General features: G+C 37.5%; 1 protein-coding gene across 4 annotated transcripts in view; it reads right to left on the reverse strand.

The window, feature by feature from the left end:
* LOC127880612 (uncharacterized) overlaps positions 1-20,650 on the reverse strand; it is a 108,108-nt gene that overhangs the window by 69,486 nt on the left and 17,972 nt on the right. For all 4 annotated transcript variants that reach the window (XM_052427923.1, XM_052427936.1, XM_052427946.1 and 1 more), the window contains 3 exons: positions 20,524-20,616; positions 18,494-18,685; positions 15,132-16,416 (listed from right to left, as the gene is read on the reverse strand). In XM_052427923.1, the coding sequence (XP_052283883.1) occupies positions 15,132-16,416; positions 18,494-18,685; positions 20,524-20,610 (1,564 nt within the window). In that variant the 5' untranslated portion in view covers positions 20,611-20,616. The remainder of the gene's footprint in view (positions 1-15,131; positions 16,417-18,493; positions 18,686-20,523; positions 20,617-20,650) is intronic.

Raw genomic sequence — 20,650 nt, forward strand, 5'->3', positions numbered from 1 at the left:
ATTAAAGATCTTCCTTTCTAGATACAAATTTTAAAGGCTTCATTTCCAACCCATAGATACTGATGAGCAGCAAACAGCATAAAACCTGAACAGACTGCGAGTTACTCGCAGGCTGTTCTGGTTTTATTCTGGTTGCAAAAGCCATTTTCACTTTGCTTCTTATGGGGGAAATGGTAAATAAGTAACTACCTTCTCGCATTTACTTTCTTTAAACACAATGTGATAAGTCAACGCTTTACTACTCTTGTCTTTAGTGACTCATTTCTTTTTCAGATTTTACCGCCAAATATTTGCACGCTTAAGCAATTTTTCACATAATGGGACAAATTTTGCTATCGACAAACAAATTTATAGAGCAGTCATGTATTCAGCAATGCGAGAACTTTACTTTAACAACCGAAGATTGTGATTTTTGAAATCCTCTTGCTTAAGGTTGATAACATATTAGCAAATATCAAGTTACAATTAAAAAGAAATATTATAAACTTCATAATCTCAAGAAATTCATAAATATTGAAAACGTTTTCGTCAAATGGGTTTCTAAGTAACTATTTCAAACATTTCTTTCATATTGATTTCCATGTACAGTTCTCGCTCAACAAAATATTTATTTATAATTCCTTTCTTCAATAAGTTGATTATAAATATTGCTCAATAATATTGAATAACATGATAATTATATTACGGAATTACTCTTTTGAAATATACCTTTGTTGATGAAAGAGAGGTAAAGACAGCATGATCATAGTTGAACCATACATTTTAAGGGAGACATTTTAAGGGAGTATTGGTGTTACAACACTGTTAACATGGTTTAAAATTATGTTATACCAAGGGATGGAATGAACATAAATGAAGGTGTGTGTCATCAAACAGTCTGAGACCTATTGGGTTTGATAAAGACCAACTGAAATAACTGGTATTCAATTCGACCATTTTTCATAAATTTTCATGTCACTATAATGCACCATGACCCCCCAAAATGTTTACACAATGCACATGTTTTATGGCCCCAGTATAAGAGTGCACTAAGGTGAAGCAGTGATTTGTGGTAACTCCAGCCTTGTAATATCAATTGATATATTGAGTGGTTTCAAATTACGGGTAGTTGTTTGTCTGCTTTGTTTTTCTTCCCACACCACACCTAACTGTCTCTGCCATGTACTTCACCACGATACCATTTAACCCATTTATGCCTAGCATCTCGAAAAAAGGCCTTAGCAAACATGATGCGGCGTCTCATCAGGGTTTGAGCTGTTTGCTTAAAGGATTTTCTGTAGGAAATATTCTAAATACAGATATAAATATACTAAACATCCCTAATTTTGGAAATAAATTGATACGATTTAGAAGGATGGAAGAGCCTACTAGGCATAAATGGGTTAATAATGGCCTATTACCAGGGATCATATTTTTTTCAGTTTAGTCGGTCCTAGACCGATTGGGGTCATGAAAGACCGATTAAAAATCCCAAACAGTCGGTCCGATTCTGTTTGCTAAAATTCCCATGTCATGAAATCGATTGCACAGTGCACATGCTAACACACCCTAATTACATTCTTATCTCGATATGGTGTGATAAACCATTCGCTGCAGTCTCTTAACCGGTCAGGACCAGTTTATTGCACGTCAGCCGATGTTGTGTATTAAGTCATGCATGAATAACCCCGTGTCAATATCAATCGATAATTTCACTGGCTTATACCTAGCACACTAATCAGTCCGTAATGTGTACTCGTCCACGATAAAATCGTTGACACTTACATCGGAGATGAAAACCTTGATGTTATCCTCGTGGAAATTGTGCATTTTATGCATGAAACAGTAAACTTTCATATAAACAAAGAAGAAAATCGGATGCAATGATTGTCGGCGGACCTTATACACTGAAAGCACCCGCTGTAACTAAACAAACATGCCGATACATTTTCCACCAGTGTAATAATCCAGCAATAAATGAATGAAAGTCGCGGATCTGATCGACAGAACAGCCAAAAGTTATTTTTATGGGCAGAACTTCACATAAAATAGCACACAACAAAAATAATATACATTGTATAAACTTTTAGTAAAAATCGTGTAAAAAATCGAAATAATTTGTGTACATTATTGTTTGTTGTTAAATAACTTACAACCGGAAGTTTAGATGCGTGGTTTAATCCATATGCATCTTAACTATAGGCCGTGCGTTATTCGACAACAAACTATAACGTACACAAATTATTTCTAAACTATATGGTTTTGTTATTGTCAGTAGCCAACCTACGCACAGACATTTGTTTGGTTCAGTGCATGTTTGTAAGCTATTAACGAGTCGACAACGATTTAAAACATCGGTATAGACTTACACAGATTAATATTCATATTGACAACGATTAAAAAAGTCAGATAAAACAGCACACGAAACAACAATGAAATAGCAAATCATAAAACCAATTGAGAAAACTTTTATATTCCGTTAAAAAAATGCATAAGGGAATTTAACTTGTACATTTATTATACCACCTTCATGAATGGCAAAATCAATGGTATATATTTTAATGTAGGTTGTCATGATTTCGGAAATAAATTTTCGGACATTTTTTCCCCCATTTAAATCCAGACCGATTGATGTTGCGTGAAAATATGATCCCTGCCTATTACATATGAGACTAATATTGAAGCATCCTGACATTATCCATGTGGAAATCATGCATATGTTATATAAGGGTTTCATTGATGCTTGTGATGCCTCGTAATGATTTTTGTGTGGAAAATTACCCTTTTGTTTAACATAATACAGTACAACCCACGCGGAACAAACAAATTTCGCGATCTGCAGAGTCAAGGCGCAACGAGTCGATGACGATTCTGCCGTTGAAGCCACATCAGTAGGCAGCGGCACGTCCCATTTCGCTGCGATGCTTCGCATCTGTCCGCCGAGACATGCCAAGGCAAGCCGCGATCCGCGATATGACGCCGAGTCGATGCGCATCATAAAATAAAAATCTTTCAAAAATGATTAGTCAATAAATTTTAAAAGAACAATCATAATTATATTTAAAATCATAATTATTTTAATGTGCGCGGATTGTATTAGCATATAAGCATATTAAATGTGTCTGGCCAAGTAAGTTTGTTTCCTGCCTGTAGTGTATGTATTTCACACATTAACAAGGTCACCCAATTATGTACTTTTGTTTTCCCTTTCATATCGAGACATCAAGGAGACAAGGCAGCTGTTTTCGCACCTACAAGTGGTACTTAGTCTCCAGCAGATGGTGGATTTATAATTGCATGTTGTTTTTGCTATTATTTTTTAGCTGAGACAATTAGCAGTTTGAAGCCACATCAATTATCAAGACTTAATTGTTGTTTTGTTAATTATCAGATTATTATAACTTTTGTTTGCATATGCGTATATAAACTCGTTTCATTTTGTTCATATTATACAGTTGATATCGCTATTCATTACTCGATTATCCCGTACATTCCAGTTTTAAAGCAAATTCTGGTAAATATTTACGATAAAAGTGCTCAGGAAACATTCGCCATTTTTCTGAAGTATCAAATAAATTTTGGCATTTGTTTCTATTAAAAGATTTGATGATAACGTCCAAACGGGGCAGTTTTTTTTCCCACTGAACACCCGTAAATCGCCTGACGTAATGTTCATGGTTTTATACAACACAAAATACACCAACTCTTTCCATGCGAAGTTCTACAAAGACTACATGTCTGCATAATTTTCGCGTGCTTTTTATTGAGACAAAGGATATTTAAGCACTGTTTATTTGACGCTAAAATTTGTTAATGTCGCGTTAGCATTAAAATTCGGAAGCGTGTTTCTGATTACAAATTTAAAAATGCTAATTTGAAAATTGAAAGAAACATTTACAGTTTTGCGTAATTAATTCAACTGTAATTTGTTAAAGCGCATTTCGTGCCATATCGCTTATTAAAACATGAAAATAATAATTATGAAAGAAGCGTTTATCTAGGTTTCTACGCTACACAAATGTACATGTAGGTGTATATCTTTTACACTTGATCTGCTGCGTACGTATGCGATCAATTTATTCCTCGAAAGTACAAGAGGTTAATACAGACTCGGCGTCGTTGCGCGGATCGATGCCGAGTGCCTCAGCAAAACGCCGGATGAATACACGACGCGGCCACAGAGTACTAACGATTCTGGCCGTGGTTTGACCGAGGATTATGTTTGTTTCGCGGGGGCTGTACTGTTTGTTAACTTGATAAGTGACATACTATCAAAAGTTTACTGTAGTTTGTTGTAAAGAAACACTACTGCTTTCTGCTAACATGATTTTTTTAATTAAATATAGGTACGCCCCTATTTGTTAAAACATAGAATTCTAGTACCAAATGACCGACACTCACGTCATGTTCACATGTAATATGATGCATAATGAACAGGAACAGGGGTTTTTTTTACTAAGAAAGTGACGCCGATATTCGGCGTCTTCCCCTACCAGAATTTTTCCCCTAAAAATACCATTTCCCCTCCAAAAATATAATTTTTCACCAAAATATAATATTTAACCGTCAAAGAAATGTTTTTTTTCTTTTGGGAAGTCAACACTTATCCAATTTGTACCATGTACAACGATCTCGCTCTCTCTCTCTCTCCCTACGAACACTCAAATCTGGGAATCCCAGTGATTCTATATATAGCTCTTAAATTACGTCATGGAAACCGGGCAACTAATCGTATTAATCATGTGACTATTTTACTGGATTCCGGTCTTGCGCGAGAAGGGTGTTTCGTCAAATAATTACCGGAAACCAGTCGAATTTTGATCCGGGTTATGTGAAAGCCAAGATATAAACATTAAAACAGAAAAAAGTCTCACAATTTGCGTTCATACACGAACAAAATAAAACGTTCGGACTCGGAAAATATTAATTGCGTCGACGCATTTTTTAAGAATGAATCATCAAAAACCGTTGAAACCCAGCAGGATTCGGAGGTACATGTAATCAACATCGATTAATACTGTCGGATTATTGTGAAAGTGAAAGTAGACAATCGGCAGCTGCCGCACCTTTCCCTTCCAATACTGTAGCAGATCTAGATCATCAACCCATTCATCATGAAATTGAAATCATAATATTGACATCGTTCCCCGGCCCCAGTTGAAAACATTTCCCATTATAAGATCTACACCTGCAATTTTATTTAGGACTTTGACTTTAATATCATACTTGTATATGTGTTTAAGAACAAAAAGGTCAGAGACATGCCTCTTTTTCTAAAAAAAACCCTGAAGTCTGTAGGTGAGTAATAGACATTGAAATGAACAGTTGTTATTTTTTCCCCAAATATGTCTCTTTTGCGCTTGATTTTCCCCTTTTACCCAGCGTCCAGCGTCTTCCCCTTTTTCTAAAAAAAACCCCTGAGGAAAAAAACAACCTTTGTCACAGACGTTTATTTAAATGCAGTAACAGCATCAAAGTTTATCAGACAACATTAAATAAGGCAAAGTGGGCTTTTATAAAGCAGCAAATATTATGACTTAACAATATTATGTTTGATATTATCACATTTCATAAAGCACCATCAATTTAAGCAGTTAATATTGAGATTGAACAAATATTGGGTCATTAAATAACAACACGTATTTCAAGGCTTTCAGGAAAACTTGAAATAAATAACAAATATTAAGTTATTAAATAAAAACGCCTATTCCAAGCACATATACTTTGTTTTCAGAAAAACTTGAAATTTCTATCAGTGCAAAGTTATCAAAATAAAATAATCTGTCTTCTTTATCAGTATAAGTTACGAAATCACAACAGCTGTTATTTATTGAAGCGTGAGCAATGCAGTTACATATTGTGAAAAACACACAGTTACATTTTAACAAAGTTGACAACAATATTTTCACAGCAGTTTTGAATTGCACTTATTAGTTTAGCTTCAGGAATGGCATCGAAAGTCAAACTAACGTCCTGTGGCACAGTTAGACAGGAGCTGGGGACCAGTTAGACACTAGGAATGTCATCAACAGTCACTCTGACCTCCAGAGGACCAGTTAGACAGGAGCTGGGGACAAGTTAGACAGGAGCAGGGGACCAGTTTGACAGAAGCGCACTAGGAATTGTCTGCACAAATTCCTCAAACACCATTGTCACGGAGTCACTCCCTGCTGGAGATGGAGCTTCCGACCCGCTCTGGCTTCTCACCAATGGGGACGTTGCAGACTTCGGTGTTCCGCAGCTCCCACGCCTGACTGAGTGAGTAGGACTGGCTCCAGAACTGTCCGGTATCTCTATCGAAAGTTGTGAGTTTACATTGATACCGCTTTTTGATGAAGGCGAACTTGATGTATCAGGTTTATTTTTGTCCATGTTTGAAGCTGTGTTTAGTGTGAAGGCTGAAGTTCCAGAAGCTTGACTGAAATTAAAGACTGTGGAGTCTCTGCCAGGACTTCCCTGGCGCTGCGAGAAGTCCATTGATGGCAAAGGTAGCAAAGAATCACTTCCACTTGATGACAGCCTTTGTAACCGTGGGGAAGTCTCACCACCACTACCACTAGACGATATTCTCTGCAAACGGGGAGTGAAGCCACGCAATCGGGCCCGCTGTTCACTGATAACAGACGAGGAACTAGCGGATTGAGTTTGAGTATTAAGAGACACATTTGTAGGCACACTGCTAGTCTTGGTTTCATTTACATTAGCGATTGACCGTCTCTCAGAAATAGACGAAAACACTTGTGCTTCCGATTCCAACAGACTTGACGAAGTCTGACTTTCTTCAATGTGCTCAATTTCTGACATTGTAACTGACAACTGTGAGGTGTTGTTAGAATTGGAGTAGGATGCAACAATATTATTATCACCAGCCTGGGTCAATGCCCGTTCTACAAGCTGACCTTCAACAGGGGCTGACCCTTGAGAAGTCTGCCGCATCTGCCGTGTGAATGACCCATACTGCCTTCGTGAAGGTAACGTCTCTAACTGTGGAGTCATGGGAAGGATTCTCTTTGGAATGATAGTCGTCTGCTCTGGTCTCGGGACCTCCTCAGTGACTTGCAGTCGAGAAATCACGGATGCATCTGTTTGGAGTCGCGAAATTGTGGGAGTCAGTCGAGGAATTGTGGAAGTTTCTGTTAGACTTGGGAAGTATGACACCTCCGGGGAGTCCTGAGTTTCTGGAAGGGGCTGAGGACTTTCAGGGGGACTAGGGTTCTCTTCCAGAGCCTTCTGTATCATGAGCATCTCTTCATAGTCGAGGTGACTTGTGTCAAGGACCTGACCTGTGGCACCCTGCATCAGTTGTAACCTTTCCATGACAAGATTCACTTCAGAATCGTCTTCTGCAGGCTCAGGTTCAGGTTCAGAAAATCGTACACGTGCCCTGGACCTTTGATGATCATCAAGTGACAGATTATTTGTTGTCAAACTGGACTGCGAAAAGGATGAATTCTCAGAATTCACATAAGAAATTGTCTCGCTTTCTAAGCCATTGTCACTTCTTGAGTAAGAAAAATGTTCTTGTTGGTTATCAAACCTGTTTTCTTGGGTACTGGTCATAGTTCCATTGCTTGCTGTTACATAAGAGGTTGATCGATGGCTAGATGCAAACCGACTACTACTCAGCTCATAGACAAGTGGAGACCGAGGGCCAAACCTATTTTGAGATATTTGTTGAGGCAGAGACTCTGAATTACCATTAGTCCTGTCAAACACCGACATGTCTATTCCTTCATAAAGGGGTACAACCACTCTTGTAGATAAAAATTCCTCCAAGTCTGGCTTTGGCCGTGGAGTGGTATAAAGACTAAACGACTTAAACTTTTCATCAATGTCAATCACACCATTGTTAGTTTTGTTCAGTCTTGCAACTAAATCATTCCGTTGACATAACTCAATCAAGGTGACATTTCGAAAGTCTGCAATAGCAGAGTCGGTTTCATCACAGTTTTGATCTACTTTAGAATCTTTAAGATGAGCAAGTACTACAAGTTCTCGAAGTTTTTCATAGCGCTTATTAGCATCATTATCCAACTTTGCAATATAACTCTGATTTTCTTTATCATTTTCTTCAGGGAGTTTATCTTTGACGACAATCTCTGGCACCATGTTGCTGTTCTTCATGGAGCGCACCAGCTGATGATTCTTATTCAGCCAATGACAGTGGCCCTTGTTATCTACAAATTTAACTTTCTCTTCTTCAAGTCCTAAGACAGGAGCCGTCTCTTCTGGTAATATTTCAACTGCCTTTCCTCTGCCATTGTAAGAATAAGCTGAATATGACGATGATGCATAAGAAGAGGTTGTTGAAGACGTAGCAGTTGTTTGAGCACTTAGAGTAGCATTTCCTTTGTTTTGAACAATTTGAGCGGCTGCAGATAATGTAGTTTGAGAAGAAGACCGTGTAATTTGCCCCCTGGTAACCGAGCTAGATCTGAGAGCGGATCTTGTTTCTACACTTGTACGATCACGTTCCACTGTTGTCCGGTCACGTTCCAACGCCTCCATGACGTTGGTATCCACACCTTGAATAGTCCTCCTTCGAAACCTGGACTCACGCCTGGCCTCTCTTACTGAAGCCGATCTTGTCAAAGGTGAGTCAGAGCCTGGACTTTGATTGGACATGACAAATCTCTGAAAGTTTGTCGAAGGGCTTCTTGACTCCCGAGTTGTGGAGATTGCTGCTCGGTTCGTCTCCCTACTTGCCAGACTGCTTTCAATCCCCAGGCCCAATCCTGCCCTCACACTTGAGAATGCTTCTGCTATGCTAGCCAGATCTGAGTCAGGCCTTGCCCTTGTGTTTGAAGTTGATTCCGTTTCTTGTGTTAGATTTGACCTCGATGAATACGTGGCCACCTCTGGGGTTCGTCTGTTGAACAGGGAGGTCAAGTTGTCCGTGCTGGCAGTAGCCCGCAGCCCAAATAAATTTTGCCGAGTACTTTCAAATGCTTCACGAAAAGTTAATGTTTCTTCATTAGTAACTGAACCAGTAGTCTCATAACTCTGTGACCTATGCACAGGGGTGCGTTGTACATTAGGTGCAATGCTACGTCTTTCAGATGATCGTGTTGTGGACTGGCGAATTAAGCGTTCACGCCTTTCAAGACGTGCTGAAGCAGTGCTAGCATTCGGAGGGGGATGTGCAGCCAAACGTTCCTGGCGAAGCCTCTCAAGTTCTTCAATACGCTGAAGTCGAGCATTCACCATCTCAGTCGCAGGCTGAACCTGCTCTGAAAGTGCCGTCTCAAAGCGATTGGCAAAAGCCGATGAAAAGTCTGTTGCCATCTTGAGGCCTGAGTAGATATGTAATAATGCTATGAAACTTTTCTGCAGTATTTTGAATTCCCACACAAGTCTGCTGTCTTTCCTGTCTTCTTCAGTTTACTTAAAATGTATTTGTTTGGAATTCAAATGCATTTCTACGCACACTATTCAACATTAAAAGTATTGTATTACGTCTCATCTCAATGTTTGTTCACGCATGGAAAATTTAATGAAGAGTACCTCTCTGAACAATTGTCCTATAGCCTCACAACGATTTTGTTTTTCCTGAACAGTGCAGTAAAATGCTTGGCTCAAATGATGGCACTCACAATACACGCAGTCTAATCACAGATGTTCCTCAGACAAGTATGATAAAGCACAGCACTCAATACATGTATCATGTGCACAGATGAGATCATTTATTACTGTTGTGTGTCTCCAGTCATGCTATTGTACACAGGATACATACAATTGTCCTCAGCAAATATTACCATACTTGTCAATAAAATCCAGGCTACATTATTTATGTCCCTTCAAAGAAGGCCACCTGCTTGCACACTTAGTGAGGTTTGTCAGCAACTCAATACTGTATTTTAATCAAATACACAAAATGTGTCTATTTTCCCCAACACAAAAAATCTTCTTATTCAGTTTCCAGCATACATGTATTAAAATGTGCAAGTTCTCTTTTATTTAAAACACGGTTCATTCGTTTAACCCTTAAACACTATTTCACGCCTTAATCTTTGCCACGCTAAGATGAGCAGAAGTTTAAACTATGATTAACTATCAGTCCACTATAATTGTACACTTTACAAAATTTAAATCTTCTTTTGGAGGTAAACAAAGCTTGCAGAAGACTGGTTTAAAATTCTCCATACAGAAATCAATATAAACCCCCAACTCAAACCATACATTAAACCAGTCGGTCCTTGCAAGCAATCTGTGTAGTTATTTGAGCAGAACAGCTGTCACAAATACAGCCCATAATGCTACAGCTGTCTTTACACAAGAAGCATATCAATAAATCTGCCTTAAAGGGAAATTACAACATATTACATACCAGACACACTCGAAACATGAATGAACTGCCCTTGATCTCTCTGCAGTGGTAGATGTTTATTCACTACTTAAGGCATTTAGATTGTACTAGTATAGATATCATTTCACAATTATGGTTAATTTAATGTTGTCACATTAAATTATGATTTGCCACGGATATTAATAAATTTAGAAAGTAATGCCTACAAATAACTTTGTTAATATAAAGAATCAACATTTTTTATAATTAATAATAATTATCTTTGAAACTACTTGTTCACATAAACTATTACTGTGTGCATGCTTTGCATCAGTGTTTGCAAGATTGAATAACCAGATAACAAATAACCAGAATAGTAAAATACAACCAAATAAGTATGTATTTCTCTCTTCGTGTTGTTTCTTGGAGTTGTTGCAAATTATTTTAAAACTAGTATTTAATAAACTAGTACTTGATTTAGAATTGAAAATTTGTTATAAATTCCATTCGCCAATTGTAATGAGTATACTCTCATTTCAGATTAAGGTCAGTGAAGACAGAGATTACTTTTGAATAAGGTCATTAGCATTTTTCCTTAATGTATTGAATTGTATAATAGAATTAATGACTCATCTACATCAAATTAACCAATTTCTATAAAAATGATACTTGTTTTTATATGAATAAGTGTACCAGTCACTGCACTCAGCGAACAGCAATGTGTTCCTTCCACAGTGTAAGTACGTAGACCAAATATAAACTAGAAATGGCGCGGCAGAGGCAGACGCAAATCCCCACGCCGCATGTTTGACCCAGGAGCGCCCCAGGGTTGGTAATGGGGCCATGCATAGTTAGGATTGACCATATTGTCATAAGAGAAGTTCAGTATCAATTAGAAGTGAATTGGTGTAGAAATGAAGAAGTTATAGTAAAAGGCAATTTTGGGTGTGTGTGGCCTATATGGGCGGGGCACCCCAGGGCTTGTAATGGGGCCATGCATAGTTGAGATTAACCGTATTGTCATAAGAGAGGTTCAGTATCAATTTGAAGTGAATCGGTGTAGAAATGAAGAAATTTTAGTAAAAGGCAATTTTGGGTGGGTGTGGTCTATGTGGGCGGGGCGCCCCAGGGTTGGTAATGGGGCTATGCATAGTTGAGATTGACCGTATTGTGATAAGAGAGGTTCAGTATCAATTTGAAGTAAATCGGTGTAGAAATGAAGAAGCTAATATAAAATAACCTAAAACAAGAAAAATGTGTTTGTCAGAAACACTATGTCCCCTTATTGTTTTACCTTTGACCTTGAAGGATGACCTTGACCTTTCACCACTCAAAATGTGCGGCTCCATGAGATACACATGCATGCCAAATATCAAGTTGGTATCTTCAATATTGCCAAAGTATTCATAAAATGAGCGGTTTTGGCCACATATATTTGACCTCTGACCTTGAAGGATGACCTTGACCTTTCACCACTCAAAATGTGCGGCTCCATGAGATACACATGCATGCCAAATATCAAGTTGCTATCTTCAATATTGCAAAAGTATTCATAAAATGAGCGATTTTGGCCACATATATTTGACCTTGGACCTTGAAGGATGACCTTGGCCTTGACCTTTCACCACTCAAAATGTGCAGCTCCATGAGATACACATGCATGCCAAATATCAAGTTGCTATCTTGAATATTGAAAAAGTTATTGCAAATGTTAAAGTTGGAGCAAACCGACCAACAGACCAACGTACAGATCAACAGACAGGGCAAAAACAATGTGTCCCCCACTATAGTGGGTGGGGGACATAAAAATGATTGAAAATCTCTGACCCGACCCCACCCCAAACCCCATAACTTTTGACCCAGGGGTCAGATCAAAATTCCAAATAGTGCAGGGTCGCACATGTGCTCAGAGGAGATAGTGGCCAGGACGGACGGACAGACAGCCAGACGGCGGAGATAACCACAATATCCCCATGCTTTTCAAAAAGCGTGGGTATAATAAAATGTATCTTTGTACAGAATATAATCCATTGCTGGTACACGTCAAATTTCTATATTGAACCCGTTGAAAGGCTAGAAATTAAATGAGTTAGATCTTTACTTTTCTATATTTACTCATCATAGATCTTTGTTTACCTATTGTTGGTTCGAGTAGCAAAGGCAAATAGATCACTATTGATACAAATGCACTGTAAACCAAAATTACTCACACACCAGTAGAGCATCATACAGGGGATAAAACTCTTCAAAAACCACCATGAAAGAAAACTATATCTATCAAATGGTGACATACATTTTATTGCATAACTCCATAATATTATATTTTAGTTTTCTAAACTATATGCTTTAAAAGATACTTAGTTTGAAGAAGTTTATGTTTTTATGCCCCCCTTCGAAGAAGAGGGGGTATATTGTTTTGCACATGTCGGTCGTCGTCGGTCCATCGGTCTGTCGGTCCGTCTGTCAGTCGGTACGTCCACCAGATGGTTTCGGGATGATAACTCAAGAACGCTTAGGCCAAGGATCATGAAACTTCATAGGTACATTGATCATGACTGTCAGATGACCCCTATTGATTTTCAGGTCACTAGGTCAAAGGTCAAGGTCACAGTGACTTGAAATAGTAAAATGGTTTCTGGATGATAACTCAAGAATGCTTAGGCCTAGGATCATGAAACTTCATAGGTACATTGATCATGACTGGCAGATGACTCCTATTGATTTTCAGATCACTAGGTCAAAGGTCAAGGTCACAGTGACTCGAAAGAGTAAAATGGATTCCGGATGATAACTCAAGAATGCATAGGCCTAGGATCATGAAACTTCATAGGTACATTGATCATGGCTGGCAGATGACCCCTATTGATTTTCAGGTCACTAGGTCAAAGGTCAAGTTCACAGTGACTCGAAACAGTAAAATGGTTTGCAGATGATAACTCAAGAATGCTTACGCCTAGGATGATGAAACTTCATAGGAATATTGATCATGACTGGCAGATGACCCCTATTGATTTTCAGGTCACTAGGTCAAAGGTCAAGGTCACAGTGACTAAAAATAGTAAAATGGTTTCCAGATGATAACTCAAGGATAACACCAAGGATCATGAAACTTTATAGGTACATTGATCATGACTGGCAGATGACCCCTATTAATTTTCAGGTCACTAGGTCAAAGGTCAAGGTCACAGTGACTCGAAACAGTAAAATGGTTTCCTGATGATAACTCAAGAATAATTAGGCCTAGGATCATGAAACTTCATAGGTACATTGATCATGACTGACAGATGACCCCTATTGATTTTCAGGTCACTAGGTCAAAGGTCAAGGTCAGTGACAAAAAACATATTCACACAATGGCTGCCACTACAACTGACAGCCCATATGGGGGGCATGCATGTTTTACAAACAGCCCTTGTTGGACTTGCGTCTGATTCATTTTTACTTCAAAAGTGTAACAATATATAAACTTTTTTGATTTTTAAAGTGTTTGTTTATGGAAAATATATGATCCATGCACTGGGAAAAAAATGCTTCATTATGCATAATGTTGTCCCAGATTAGCATAAGCATGCAGTTTGCACAAGCTAATCAAGGACGACACTTTCTGTCAAAAGTGGATTTTCGCTAAGAAGTGACTTCCTTTAAAAGAAAAATATCATTAAAGCGAAAAGCATTGTTCCCAATAAGCCTGTGCAGACTGCCAAGGCTAATCTGGGATGACACTTTACTCACAAGCCCCATTTGCCCACAGCGAGGCTAAAATTAAGGTATTGAAATTGGTAAAAGTATTGTGTATTATCAATCTGCTTTGATAACTCCAAATATAAGGGGTAAAAGCCTCGATAACGCTCAAAATCAACAAAATTTCGTTAAAGTATTTTGTAAAATAAAGCTGAAACCTAAACAATCAGTGTTCCTTATAGCAATAGCCACAATTTCAACATAAGATGTGGTATGATTACATAGATTTTTGTAGATACAAAATGCTCGTTTTTATTTATTTGTTACACAATTAATTCCATTTTAATTTCCGGCGAATATATCTATTCATACGACAAACGAACACTAAAATGGTACCATGTTAAAGTTCATGTGTCGTATGAATATATATCGTTGCGGAAATTAAAATGGAATTAAATGTGCAAACCAATAATAAAAACAAGCATTTTGTATCTATAAACATCTATTTTACCAGACCACATCTGGCGTTGAAATTTTGGCAATAGCCATAAGGAACAATGATTTTAAATTGTTTAACTTTATTTTACGAAATATTGTACGAAATTTTCGTTGATTTTGAGAAGTAATAGGGCTTTAAAATTATATGCTCACAATCAATGGTATTATGAAGCATTTTTTTTACAATTTTCAGGTAACAGCTCCATTCATAAGGGTCTGAATTAAAACACACGGCATTATCATTCTAACTGAAACACGATTAATCCTTGCTCTGGAGAAATGGGATTCAATGCATGTTTGTAAAGTGTTGTCCCAGAGTAGCGGTGCAGTGTGCCCAAGGTTATCAGGGACGACACTTTCCGTCTGAAATGGATTTTCGCTAAGAAGAGACTAACTTTACATGAAAATGAAATAAAAGCGGAGTGTAGTTCCTTTGACTGTGCATTAAGCCTGTTTTTCCTGAGCAAGGCTTATTCAGAAATTCAATGATACCAGAGCTTTGTCACAAATGCTTTGATTGAATAATCGAAGAAATGTGGAAGTAGTTCTTTCTACAAACTTATAACATTTTATGTGCACTGAATGACCAACAAGCCGATTGTCAGACAAAGCAATTCAAATATACCTCCTCTTAAACTTGTATTTATGTTCATTTGTGGGGTTTCAAATAAAGTAAAATTCCTCTTACCAGTTAATGAAGCAGCCTTCGGCGCAGCTTGAATATTTGACAGCACAGAAGGGAACGAGAACTCTGTCACAAATCTGTCATCATCTGTTGACATGTCCGACGTCTGACTCACACAGTCGTCACTCTCTTCCTTAACGGTGTCTATTGTCCGCCACTGGGGAGCAGTAATCTCATCTGACGCTGGAATCTTTTGGACCATAAGAGGGTTATGTGCTTCTAGAATGCCTGTGTCAGTGTCCTTAATAATCACAATATTCTGCTCAATGTCAGTGTTAACGTCATCTTGGGTTTCTTTTTCTGGATTTTTGTTAAGATCTGCACTATCAGCATCCATATCATCTAAAAGACTATCAAACTGTTTAGCTTGATCATTTTTGTCATTTTCACTATTGGTTTTGGAATTGCTTGATGGCCCATTAGTTTTACTGGTTTTTGAAGATACTGAATTATCTGAAGGTTTCTTGACAGCTTTTATTTCACCAAACAGGGCACTTTTTGATCTTACATCAACTTCGAAGCCATGTGGTTCTTGTTTGATATCTTCATCAGGTTTACTTGCATTCATTGCAACCTTGATCTCACTTACTGCGTCAGATTTCACTGGTACTGATTTCAAATGCTTGTCAAACTTTTTCAATTCAGAAAGCATGTTTTTTCTCTCAGTGAAGGAATCAAGGTCAATCAGTTGCTTGTCTACATTTAGGACAACTTTAGATGCAGGTTTACTTGGCTTTTCACTACTTTTCACAACTTCTGGTTGTTCATGTTGTAGACCATTCAAATTTGCAGCTTGTGCAGAATCTTTTGTAAGCTTATTATCAGCTAGATTATCTTTAACATCTTCTGTTACTGACATCACCAAAGTTGCTTTAAGGTCAGGTTCACTTGCGTACCCATTTGTAGCACCACTGTTTTGACTACTAATATCTTTAATTTGTTGGGAATTAGACACTGCAATTTGACTTACATTTTCTAAAACAGGTTGACAACTAGTAGTGTCTTGCATAGAGGGCAAAGCATGGGAAACAATATCTTTCTTTGCATCAAAACTCAGTCTGTTAATATCGTCATTATTTGCACCATTGATCTCTGCCTTGTTCACTTTCACTGGATTGTTTGTCTTTAAGGATTGCACCTTGATCATCGTTCTTGATCCTGCAGAGTTCTTCAGTGATGGAGGTTTATCGCTAGTGCTTAATCGATTGACTGGCAAGGGCTCTGATTTTGGTTTGACTGGCTCTGATTTATTTTTGTCTGCAGTCTGGTTCTCTGAATTTCGCATTTTCTAAAAAAAATGTTAATGTATTAAATTGCAGTACTTTTAGCAATGGATCACATGCACAATTAAATTTAAAAAAGAGTGTTATAAGCACAGAACATAAAACTCAACATTGTGCAACAGGCTGTGAATCTTATTATTGAATGTAGAAGTACCATAAGGCATTCATAAAACAATAATTGTGACTTATTTATTACATAATGTACACTATTTTCAAAAAATGGGATTTTCATATCAAGTTGGGCAACCAGTCAACCAGATAATGAAGATTTTGAATGTACTCTTAACATAATCTCAATATGTTTTAAAACTTGTATAAATCTATTCAGTCATGAAAACTGTAAATACAGCAGGTAAACTACTATTATTTCTTAAGGCACAACCTAAAGGTATGTATGGTTACCATGTAACGTGTTTAACACCATGGCACAAATTTATATATAGCCATTAAATTGAACAACCATCATTTATATTTGGTGCTTGCAAAGTCTCATTACTGTGCTACAGTGGCTGGTTCCGTAAAAGCACTCTAACTCTTGAATATCTTATCATAATTGTTTTTTTTACCTCTATTCTTACCTCTAACTACCTGGTTTCAGCATCCATAAAATGAATATTGACTTTTTTCATTAAATTAAATTTCATTAAATACATGCAGTCATAATCCCTTACTCTGCAAATTATTGAAAACAATTTTTGATGGCACAGTTTTTTTCCTGAAGCCTTAATCTGAACCCTTATCCAGTGTTAGCATTACCACAAGACTAAATAGCCATTGGCTACAAATCGTTATAATAAACTACTCAAATTACTAAATGGCTTAAACAAAATCTGAAAAATTGAACATTAAGCATTTGTTTAAATTCTTTGTTCAGTCGAAACCCGATGGCTCGAACTCGTCTGGACCGGCAACAATAGTTCGAGCCATCCGGAATTCGAGCCATCCAATTTCTTATAAACTTTCGTTTATGAACAAGTCTGCAGTACATTTTCACCTCCAGTTGAAGAGTACACATATTGCTTAAACTCCGTACTACTTCGCACCACTTACTGCTTTTAAATTTATAAAATAAGAAACTATTTAAATTTACGAAAATTGTAAAACAGTTACAAATACAATTAACACATAGCATTTATTAAATATCAGCATGTTTAACGTAGCACATTTTATGGTAACACAGAGCACTAAAGAACAAAACATGCATCAGCACTATATACACATTATTTACATACGAGACGGCACTACATTCCTTTATTTATTTATAATTTTTCAAGAATGACATTATGTCCTTCTGAGTTGCGTTCGGTAGCTGTCATCCAGAAATGAAGCTTTTTAGCGATTTAGCCGTTGCAGCCATAATGATACAGTATCTGCAAGAACGCCAGCTCTTATACAAAATGTCATCTTTTACTCAAATCAATTAACGATTGAGTCGATGAAATGTTAGCAAACAGGTGTTAAATCAATTATTGTGTGCCTTTAATGGAGCAGTTATAATCGATTAACACTCTATGCGACCGGTGTTAAATCAATTTGTACGTGCCTTTAATCAAGCTGTCCTAATCGAATAACACATTTTGGGACACGAAGCGAGTTCGAGCCATCCGAACAAAAGAACGTGTGAAAACTGTAGCCGGGACTGTGAAAACAGTTCGAGCCATCCGATAATTCGAGCCAAGCGAGTTTGAGCCATCTGACAAAGTTTTATATGAATATATAGGCATACAAAATCGGTGCTTTGATGCGAGTTTGAGCCAACCGGAAATTCAAGCCAAGCGAGTTCGAGCCATCGGGTTTCGACTGTATATGGAAACTTATCTAAATTACTCATTTCTTTAGAAAAATACTGGTAAAAGAAAATGGCTTAAAATAAAAGAGCCAATCTAGCCCCAAGTACTCTTCAAAGTTACAAGTTTTCTACAAAGTTTGGGTACGGAAAATATACTTAAAAAGTACCTAGGGTGCCTATTAGGGTATATTCCTTACCCAGGGAACATGGCAGTAAACTCAAGAGTACCCGGGGTACTTTTAAGTGGTACCTGAGCCAACAATGACCAATTGAGTCTAACTGAATCCAGTTACCTGGTTGAAGCACTTCATGCTGCGGTCCATGAGAAGGGTCAGTCTGGCCTGAGAGGCGGTCATCTCCTTGGAGATGGACTTGTACTGACCACTGGTCTTCTTCAGGCCGCTCAGCTCTGACCCCAACGCTGTGAAGTTCTCTTGTTCTCGCGTCATCTCCTTCTGTATCAGGGTGATGGTCTCAATAAGGTTCTGAAATAGTTAGTTTTCTTGTGTTGCCCAAATTTAATGGTAATATACCATGTATTGTTAATTGTTAGTGTTATAATAATGGTAAATTATGCAAGATTTCCAGAAGAGAAAAACAGGTTGCTTTACTTCATTTATTCAGTTTCAATAGAATACATGTAGTAGAAACACAGATAACTTTTTTGCATGCAAATGTTAACCATAGCATTACTATTAATGACACAAACAAACTGTTGAGTAGTATATCTTGACTATTTGATCAATAATTGAGCTAAAAATTGTTGAGAAAACATTATGTTCAGCGTTACATTATTAGTTGGATTTGAACAAATGTCAATAGCTGAAATCAACTTAAAAACGCAAATTCATTGAATTATTGATATCCCCCACCAAATAATTTGTTTTCTGGGTGTGTGAAAATCCCAAAAAGTATGGTAGAAAATTAACAAAATAAGGTATAAAAATAAAAATTTGTAACATTTGACCCAAGACTGTGATCTTGACCTTGACCCTTGAGACCTGAGTCTTACCGGTGACACACAGCCCAATAAAAAGAACACTTGTAAACAGTTATTAAAGAATCACTTTATGCACAGTGAAGTATTGGCTATATCATAAATGATAAATTATTTATAATAAGTCATCAAATTTGTGATCTTTGATCTCAATGTGTGACCTTGCCTCTAGAGTTATGGGTCTTGCAGGCAACTTAGCCAGTTATTATTGAGAACCTTGGTGTTTGGTAGAATCATAACAAAATAAGGTATATTTAATCAAAATGTGCAACATTTGACATCAGTGTGTGACCTTAACCTTTACCCTAGACACCGGAGTCTTACCTGTGACACAAAGCCAGACAAAGGAGAACAATTTTAGAAATTCATCATAGACTCCATTGATGCATTATAGTGAAGTTATGGCTGAATTATTAATCATTCATAAATTGTGTGACCTTTGACCACAATGTATGAGCTTGACCTTGCCTCTAGGGTTATAAGTCTTGCATGTGACTCAGACCCAGATGATTGAAAACAACTGTGGTAAGTTGCATGGCTGTGGCTCTTATGTGATTGGAGATGCAACTCAAGACTGAAAAAAATCCTATATAAAAATGGTATTTTAATTAAAACAAGGGCCATGACTGGGTAATCAACAAAAGGTTTTCGGTGCAATTTGACATTAATCATCCTCTTTTGCATATATACACTCATACCTAGTTTCACTGAAATCTGCCCAAGCAGTTCCAAAATGTGGCCCCAGACACAACAGTTTCAAGTTAAAAAGGGCCATAACTCCATTACTTGCCAATGGATTGCGATGACACTTGACATGCATTTTACCAGCATCATCCTCTTATCAATAAATACACTCATACCAAGTTACTATGAAATCGGCCCAATCAGTTCTGAGCTATTGCTCAGGACACAAACAGCATTTTTTCTGCCCACTTGGGAAAAGTACCGTTTCTGTACCAATTGGTAAAAATAGCATGTAAAACACCTCAAATTGGGAAAATTTGCGTTGTGAAATCTTCAGATTGGGAATTATTGGTCTTTTTAAATGCACAAAAAAAATAAAATTCCTTTACATGCCTTTTGGCTTGAGATGTTAAATTTCAGTACTCTTTTTTTTTTGTTCACTTGCAGAAAATGCACTAATTTCATTTTTTTTAGTTTTTCTTCTATGCGAAAAGTACCTCTAACAGGTACTTTATAAAGAAGGAAACAAATCCCTCAAAAGGTGTTCTGGACAGAAGGACACAGGAACAGACTATGCCAAAACAATATCCCTCCGCCTATCCTGGCAGGGGATAATTACCCATTGGTTCCCAGCTCTATTACCGTGATGGACATGTCTCCGATTGCAGTGTTAAAGTCCGGCTCCTCCATTTTCAGAAGTTGCGGTATCAACAGGGCACTGGACGTCATCCTGGTCTGCATGGGCAGGAAAAGAAAAACACACAGTTTA

The sequence above is a fragment of the Dreissena polymorpha genome, chromosome 1 (genome assembly GCF_020536995.1).
Source record: "Dreissena polymorpha isolate Duluth1 chromosome 1, UMN_Dpol_1.0, whole genome shotgun sequence".
NCBI lineage: Eukaryota > Metazoa > Mollusca > Bivalvia > Myida > Dreissenidae > Dreissena > Dreissena polymorpha.